This window comes from Neopsephotus bourkii, unplaced genomic scaffold, assembly GCF_033783945.1.
Source record: "Neopsephotus bourkii isolate Nb327-2 ecotype Australia unplaced genomic scaffold, CSIRO-AGI_Nbou_v1 NB_740, whole genome shotgun sequence".
Taxonomy (NCBI): Eukaryota; Metazoa; Chordata; class Aves; order Psittaciformes; family Psittacidae; genus Neopsephotus; species Neopsephotus bourkii.
Genome location: NW_026901238.1, coordinates 1140921 through 1149800, shown reverse-complemented (window position 1 = coordinate 1149800; position 8880 = coordinate 1140921). Strand labels below are relative to the sequence as shown.

At 42.9% G+C, this 8880-nt stretch overlaps 1 protein-coding gene across 1 annotated transcript in view; it reads right to left on the bottom strand.

Moving 5' to 3' along the window:
* Positions 1 to 510: 510 nt before the first annotated feature.
* The window catches only part of FANCM (FA complementation group M), a 77218-nt gene continuing 68848 nt past the window's right edge, over positions 511 to 8880 (bottom strand). Inside the window, exons 18-23 of the mRNA XM_061354583.1 lie at positions 7386 to 7542; positions 6299 to 6405; positions 4338 to 4898; positions 3327 to 3693; positions 1237 to 1528; positions 511 to 761 (exon numbers count right to left, since the gene is read on the bottom strand). Coding sequence (XP_061210567.1) covers positions 605 to 761; positions 1237 to 1528; positions 3327 to 3693; positions 4338 to 4898; positions 6299 to 6405; positions 7386 to 7542 — 1641 coding nt within the window. The 3' untranslated portion in view covers positions 511 to 604. The remainder of the gene's footprint in view (positions 762 to 1236; positions 1529 to 3326; positions 3694 to 4337; positions 4899 to 6298; positions 6406 to 7385; positions 7543 to 8880) is intronic.

Here is an 8880-nt window from a genome sequence, read left to right as displayed (position 1 = left end):
GGGACAAGCTGATTTTACTCACATATGACCTGCCCTCCTTTGCACTCCTTGGAATCTTTACAAGCTGCCTGTCAGTCTTGTTTATCTTGTTACCCCAGTCTACAAGTTTTCATTCCCCCCCCCCTTTTTTTTTAATAGGCATGAATGGCTGATAAACAGCCTTCTATTGGTCTGTTAGACCCACACTGGTTATCTACTATTAGGTTATTTATCTTGTTTCATTTCCCTCACTTCTGTACATGCTCCCAAACATGATAAGAAGACAGAAAACAGTTTGCTAAGCAGCCACAGTGTGGCAACAAACTGCCGCCTGTCCCACAGCAGCCAGGCTCCACCTGGGGTGTCTACTTCCATCACCACAGTTATTTTAAAAGGAGTTTTGGAGTGATCAGACCCAGATCTGCTCGGAGCCATGTGTGCGGCACAGCTGGCAAGGGTGGGAGGCAGAAGGGACACAGCCTTCCATGAGGTAACAGTCAGAAGGGGAAGTAGTATGCCAAAAGCCCCTCGTTGTTCTGCAAGGATTTATTTACATATTTTACAGTAAATCAGAACTCAGTAAAGTGCAATTAAAAAAAATGGCCTGGGGCTCCAAAAAGCAAGTTTAATTCCCCTCAGCTCCTGGCAGCTGCACCACTTTCCCTTTGGTGCAGAGGTTCTCTGGTAGCATCTGCATGTCAAAACCACAGTGGAGGTAGCGGTAGATCTCCTCAGCCTTCTGTGGGCTGACCTGAGCCGCGGTGGCAATGTCGGTGGGAGAGCTGTAAGACACCACAGCAGGACATCTCACCTGTGGCTCTGGAGAGCAGCAGGGAATGTCTGAACAAAAGCGGAAACTGCCAGTGGGCAAGAAGCACCCAGTGTGAAGAGAACAGCAGGAATGCTATGTGTTGCTGGCAGTCACCTCTCCCTGCATTTCTGAGGGCTGTGAGCACACCAGGCTAAGGAAGCCAAAGAAAGCTGCAGTGAAAACAGGGAATGCCAGGCAAGGAGAAAGGAAAAGGTACAGCAGTAGGAGGGATAGTGGAAGCACAGCCCCATCCGCTTGGCTCAAAGAGACAGAAAAATGCATAAAGAGCAGGACTGATGCAGGGACAGAAAAATTGGGAGCTCGGGTAGAAACAGAAACACACAGAAAGAATCCACCTAAGCAACTACACCAGCAGGAGGCCCTGGAGGAGAGAGGAGTGAAAGGGAAGTGAGGCCTCAGCACCTGGTGTACATCGTGGCTGTTACCTGTTGGCCATCTTCTTTATGGAGTCAAAGTAATGGCACATACTGAGAGCAGCAGGGTAGCTGAGGTTGGGAATGCTCAAATAGAAGTTAAGTATTTCCTTTTTGTGACCCTCCAGCTCCACTGGCACATGAATGGCAGCGTTTTTCCTTTGCTCCACCAAAGCCAGGTCTTTCAGCAAACTGGCAGTTTCCTCTTGGCAAGAGCTAAAAAGAATTCTGATGCCAGCCTGGACAAAGGCTGAGAGCATGCTGTCATAGTACCGCGTCCTCTGGAAAAATCGGGAGGTTTCTCCTGCAGAGTAAAAATACAAAAACTCAGTGAGATTTAAAGGCTAAATTACTGTGAAAAAAAGAACATTAATTACTTGCAAAGTAAAACAGTTCAAAGGTTTTTTTCAGTGATGTCCAGTGATAGGACAAGGGGCAATGGGTGTAAACTGGAGCATAGGAGGTTCCATGTGAACATCAGGAAAAACTTCTTTACTATGAGAGTGACAGAGCACTGGAACAGGTTGCCCAGGGGGGTTGTGGAGTCTCCTACGTTGGAGATATTCAAAGCCCGCCTGGACAAGTTCCTGTGTGATGTACTCTAGGTTACCCTGTTCTTGCAGGGCAGACTGGACTAGATGATCTTTAGAGGTCCCTTCCAACCCTTGGGATTCTATGATTCTGTGATCCCCTGCCTTGAGAACTCACAACCAAAAACGAGATGGGGAAAAACATCTCAATGAAGCAGTAGGGGGCAAGGAGCAGAATTTATTCAGTTTGCCTGAATAGAGTAGGTAAAGGTACTCTAAAGGTCGAGTTTAGGAAGTAATAATGAAATTGCAAATTAAATGCCATTAGGAGAAACACATGATAGGTGACTGACCAAATTAGAAGAGGTTTAGTAAAGCTACAAACAAGAATGCACAAGAACATTGTCAATAACAAACCAGCAGCACTCTGGAAACTGTGTCATGACAAAAACTGGGCACAACCGATGAAAATGGATAAGATGCCCAGCAATGGGGAAATAAAGCAGATCAAGGGCTCATCTGCAACCCCTCTGAGAAGCTACACCACCAGCGACCAAGTCTATCATTGTTTTCATATGTGAATTAGTGATAAATTGGATTTACGTCACTAAACAGAGCTGCATCCACAACAATTTGATTTCAGGTAGTGGAGTTTTACTCCACTAGAACATCTGTAATTTAATTGGAGCTGTGAGCTCTAGTTCCCTCTTCTGCAAAGCAGGTGCAAGCAAGGCACCTCAGTTATCTTCTACATGGCACTGAGAACAGCAGTGTTAGTAAAATGGTTTGATTCATAATTTGGATTTTAGGATTAAAACAAAGGGCTTGTCTAAACTATACAAATTTAAGAAACAGTCTTGAATTTTCCACAAATGTTTAACCAAGTCAGGAAGTGTCTTTGTAACTCTGTTCTGTGCCTTGCGATGCAAGGTGATAGCTCAGCTGCAGCCTTCCCAAAGTAACTCCTTGTAGGAGTGCTGCTCTTTTCTTCTAAAAACTGATTTCATTCGCTGATTGCCTTTCACTTGCCCAAGCAGCAGCCAGCACGTGGTTTGGTGTGTCCAATTTGGAGGCAGAGTTACTACACTGTGTAGGTGGTGTTCCCACACCAGTTGTCATTCTCACTGGGTATGGACTGTGAGAATGTTCCTTTTCGGTGTGACAGAGGACTCACTTTTCTTGAGTCCACTATTATTTTAGGACAGAGTATGGAAAAAACTGTCCTTCTTCCTTTATTCTGCTGTTCTCATCTTGGCTGAAATCTGTCTTGAAGTTGGGGGTTTTTGGACTTATTAATATGGTCAGTTAATAATGTCTGAATTAACTTGCTTTTCACTGCCTCAGCAACTGGTAAGCAACATATCCAGCTGGATCCAGTGTGCCTCTATTAAATGGCCCTCAAAAGCAAAATGAATTTTAATCTTCAGCTGGTTACCTTATTAATATAATACTGCTACAGAGACTACAATACAGGGTTTCAATCTGCTTTCTGCCTGTGCCATACACAAAGCTAGTGTGGCCAGTGAAAGCCCTGAGCAGACACCGGTGCATCCCCCACCCCTGAACACCTACCTGGTTTTATCCTGTCTGTTTCCACAACCACACACGTTCTCTCAAACATGCTCTGCAGGCACTGGATCCTCTGGGTGACTTTAGTCCTGTTCATAGAGTTCAGTAATTCTGACAAAAACATCCTTTCCACTGCCATGCGGTTGCTCACGATGTAATCGCTGCTGCTCAGAGTGCAAACCTGCACCTTCACAGCATGAACTGCCTTCAAGGAGGAAATCACCTCTGCTCCAGAGGAGATCTCACGACTATCTACCAGAACACAGAGTGAGGGCTTTTTCTCCAGAGGATCTCGTGAAGAGGGGGTTTTGGAAGTAGAACAAGATGGAACTGAAGTGCTTCTACTGCCATTCTTCAAAGAGCTCACCACCTGTAAATGATGCAAAACACACTGTATTTCTCAGAAATCACAGAAACATAACACCAAAGAACAACATGCCCATAAAGAAAATAAGTTTTTCAAATACTGATGCTTAACAGATGCACTTTGTTCCACTTTTTTCTTTTTAATCCAATTATTTAGCAGCTTGAATGACAAAAGCATGCAGCTTTCATAGAGTCATGGAATCATTTAGGTTGGAAAAGACCTTTAAAATCAGTTCAACAAAATCTGATCCTGTAAATGATAGAAGTCAGGCAGAAAAGTGTAAGAGATCAGGAATCCAACCTCAGACTATGAAGGTTGTTCACTTAGGACAGCAAGCAAGTATTTTATAACTACAAAACCCAAATAATTAGTGGACACTTTCTGCAAGTTGAAATAGATCCATATTCCTCCATGATTCTTATTACTGACTACTAAGATACTCTCCAGGTCAACATGTGAGTTCAAATGCTTCCTGTATCACAGAAAAGGGAGACTGTGCAAAGCAGTACAAGCAGAACAGTTCTACTCCTTTACCACACTACTGACAGCCCTCAGAACAGCAGTGCAATACACCAGGGTCCCGCCAAGGTTGCTTTTTTAGCAAACATGAGTTGAGAGGAAGGCCCTTGCATTGAATTAACACCAACCTCACTGGAAGCCTGGAGATTCTCTTTCCCCAAAGCAGAGCTAGTGATGGCTGGTGAAAAGCTCCTGACTTGATGGTCTGGGTGAAAATCCAGCATTTCAGATACTGAAGCTTTCAAGCCAAGAAGCATGTTGCTTTTATCGTCTGTAGAATGATGAACAGTGCTTTCCCTAGCGATTTCTTTGTGCTGCGCAGAAAAGACTGAAGGAAATGACTTGGGTAACTTAGCATTTTCCTGTTGTGCCTCGACACAGTCTGTTTTCATGGGCTTTTCATTTATTACACTTGTTTCTTCCCCACTAGAATCACTGAGAACAACAATTCGGGATAGTTTCTTCTTTTGCATTGGGGCTGAATAGTTCTCTTCCATGCTGGCCTGGTTTACTTTTTGTCTGCGTCGAGTGAGGTACTGTTTTCTTCCATTAGTAAAGTTCTCATTGTTTAGGAAATCAAAATTAATGGATACTTCCTCCTCACTGGATTCACTTTTTTTGCAGGTTTCCTCTTCTTCCTCTACAACACAGAAACTATCTTCTGCATAAGCTTGGTCTTGCTCAGGAATCTGTGGGGAGAAAAAACCCAAACCCAGTAAGCTTTGAAATACTGTAATGATTTTGCTCCTCCTCTCCATAAAGCACATTGCTTATACAATCCATAATGCACACAAGTACTGCGGAGCCTGGGGGCTTCCCCACCTCCCAAAGCCTCCCTTGCTCTGCAGTTCCTGAGCTATTTCCCAGAAGGGCTCAACATACCCTTAGCTAAACCCAGAATGAGCATACGCTCAGATTTTGATCAGGGATTCATCAGCAGAACCTTTTAATGCAAATATTAATTGTAGTATCACCAATGAAGCAAGACTTGCTCACTAGCACTAACACCAAACAAGCTGAATTACAGACAGGAGTATCTCCCTCACACATGTCTGCACAGGGGGAAGGACACTGAGCCACCGCTCCTGCGCAGGAAGTCTGAGAGAACCGGGTTTGTTCAGCCTGGAGAAGAGAAGGATCTGGGGAGATCTTACAGCAGCTTCCTAGTACCTAAAGGGGCTGACAAGAGAGATGAGAGGGGCTTTTCACATGGGCATATAGGAATAGGACAAGGGGGAATAGCTTTAAGATGAAAGAAGGGAGATTTTGATTAGATATTAGGAAGTTCTACCCTGTAAGGGTGGTGAGGCACTGGCACAGGTTGCCCAGAGAAACTGTGGCTGCCCCATCCCTGGCAGTCTTCAAGGCCAGGTTGGACAGGGCTCGGAGAAACCTGGTCTGGTGGAAGGTGTCCCTGCCCATGGCAGGGGGTTGGAACTGGATAGTTCCTTCCAACCCAAACCATTCTGTGTTATTCTATGATCTATTATTTCAGGAGCTAACTTTCTAATTGCTAGACAATTGTTATCTCTTGTCACTACTGCCTGTGCGGCATCAAGAGCACAGGGCAACCTGTCAGACAACCATGTAACATCTGAACTGTTACACCTCCATTTGGGGGTTGCTTGCTTCACCAAACTGGGAAGTTGTGTGACAGCCTCGAAACATCACATGCTGGGTCAGAGGCTTCATCCTTAGGATGTGGCAGTTGGCATCCTTTGTGACAGTGGAAGACAGCGGAGAGGGGAAGATACATTGCCAAACCTGGAAGGACTGTGCTGTCCCACACTGATCAACAATGATCACCTTCAGTGAAAAGACAACTAGGGACTGGGATGCTTTTGCTTCAGGCTGATGGACAGCCTCCCTCCAGCTGAAGAACAGGGTGTGTATGCTTCTATCAAAGCATCAGTGTCTGCACATATTAACTTAAAAACCAAAATGAAGTCAAAACCAAATTAGGTCTTGTGTTAGAACTTTTTATTTATCAACTATAGGCTGCAAACTACACTTCCAAGTAGGATTAGAACCTAAATAGAGTCACACACCATAAGAATTTCACAAGGACAGATGTAATTTTGTTTCATACCTGTGAGAAAATCTCCATGGCATTGAATTCACGATGAACCATTTTGTATCTATTGCCAAGAGCTGGACTACGCACAGATTTCAGGTAAATTCCTTTCATCTCGAAGTCTGCATTAAAACAAGATGATAAAAGAGAATACAGTATTATTAAAGATACATTTTTAATTCATCATTATTACACTCTGTTTTCTACATTAAGTAATTCCTTTATAGTCTTCCACAAACCTGGAGAATTTGCAATTCTCCAGACAACTTTCAAAATCCTGAAGTGAAGGACTAGATCCACCCATGGTGCTGTCATGAGGACTGCCATGGAGAAGGTTTTCTCAGCAGGCAGAGCCTGGGATGGCCATGGCAGGGACAAGGGTGATATCTGCCACAGGAACCCTCAATCATTCAGTTTTCCACAGTGCAAGTCTCTCCCAGAATAAACACAACTTATTTCAGAGACTGTATGGGAAAGTGATGGGTGTTTTGAAATCCACACAGGGTCTTACAGGGAACAATTCACAATTTCAGTGGAGGGGGGAATTTCTTAGCAACATCTGGGAATCTTAAATGGCAAAAAGATAGTTGCATCATGCAAATATCCCAAGGAAAGACAAGGTTCATAAGCACAAGGTAAATAAAGCATCTCAGCCAGAAAGCAGCATTATCTTCTCAGCTCTGTCAGTACCAACACTGTAATGTTATCTATTGTTATTTCATACCATATTTTAGGTTTCTCTTTAACAGAACACCTGAGAGGCTCAGAAATTTCTATGTGAACTGGCAAATTAAGTTCAGTCACAATGGCACAGGAGGAGGTGGTTGAGGTTTAGTGAGGGTAAACTCCTGTCCAACAATCCTCAAAGAACTGATTCCAGCCTGCCCAAAGCTATCACATAGTAGAGATTCCAGTAAAGAACTTACTACATAAGAAACCTATGAGAATAAAAGACAAGGTACAAACATATAATGGAAAACATCTGATTTACCACAGCTGAGGAGGTTACTGCTAATTAGCTGACTGAATGTCCATGCTTATCACACACCACTTTCTAAGCAACACCCCGATCTTAAAAGCATACAGAGCTTTTCTCATTTACCATTTAACACTTGTGTGATTTCCACGTCATCATTCAGGAACTGAACAAGTGAAGAGTTCAGCTCGTTCTCTGCATCATCAGTCTCATCAGAAGAAACACAGTCTGCATCCTGCTGGGACAGCTCAGCTTCTTCATCTAAAAACTGTCTTGCTGCAGTCTAAAAAAGAAAAAAAAAACCAACCAAATTTTAGTTAAAAGCTGGCTCTCAATTAACTAATATTGCCTGTGAGACCTCTGATTAAATCAGCTTATTACTTCACAGCATCAGCTGCTTCGATGCTCACAGATATCAGGCTCCTGTCTTTGAAAAGAGAATCCATCACTGGGAGAGCTGATGTAAAGAACACGAAGTTCGGTGCAACAAAGGACAGCACACAAACATCTGCCTACCAGTGCAGGAGGGTGAAGCTGGTTCTCATTTCAAAGGCCTGGCCAAAGGTAACCACAGTGTGCAGCACTGCCTGCTAGTTAACAGCACAGGCAGTTTACAAATGTAACGTTGTAGCTGAGCTACTCCAAAATACTAATTTATTTTGTGGCTTACAAGTGTGGTTTTACTCATTTTATTTTCTTTCAAGAATCTGATTTGATTTTGAAGTGCTGCATTACTTTGAACCCAGGTCCTCTAAAAACTTCAGATACAGATTTCACACTGGTTTGTTCTTTTCTGTTTATGACCTGGGATTATTTCATAAATACATAAAACAATGCAACTCATTGAAAAATGCTTGTCTTTCAGGGAAGATGAGGCACTTCACATGTGAACTGCAGCCCAGGAGACAGGATATAAACCTTGGTACCTAATTCTATCAAAACTGGAAAACAAAATGTTCAATAGAATGTACACGGAAACAAAACGAATTCAGGAAGATGTTTTGTCAGAGAGACCTTGTCTCAGCTAACTTTTTCTCTTAAGTTTTCAGCTATAAAGTACTAAAGTAAAACTTGAAAACAAAAACCAACCCCAAACCATTATTATCCCAATTACTCCAAAGGAATAATTATTTGCCTTCAAAATACTTTGAATAAAAAGAAAAGGTGTGGATTTTAGTTTAGTACATGGAAGACTGGCATAAACTGTGCTACACCTCTGATTTTCAGTTTTTCCAAGTTTTAATTATTTCCTTACACCAATTAATAAGCCTGAATGACAGGCATTATTACTAGCACCTTTTCTAGAACAGTTTTGACTATTCTGAAACACACTGGAGGTCACCTGTTTACAGGAAAGAACTCTCAATGTTATTGCCAATTAGTCTTAATCCTTCTTACTTGTGAAGGACTACAGAGGGGACAAACCCTGCAGTGTGAAAAGCCCTGTGACACCAGAAAAGCACTGTGACGCCAGAAACTGAGAGTCACGAGTATGATCACACCTGGGAAACAAGTTACCACATTCTTCTATTATTTATTGAACCTCTGAATCCAGTGCCAGTCACTATTTTAGTTACCTTGGGCTTCTCATAATCTCTGTTATTTTAACTGCAGGTCTCTC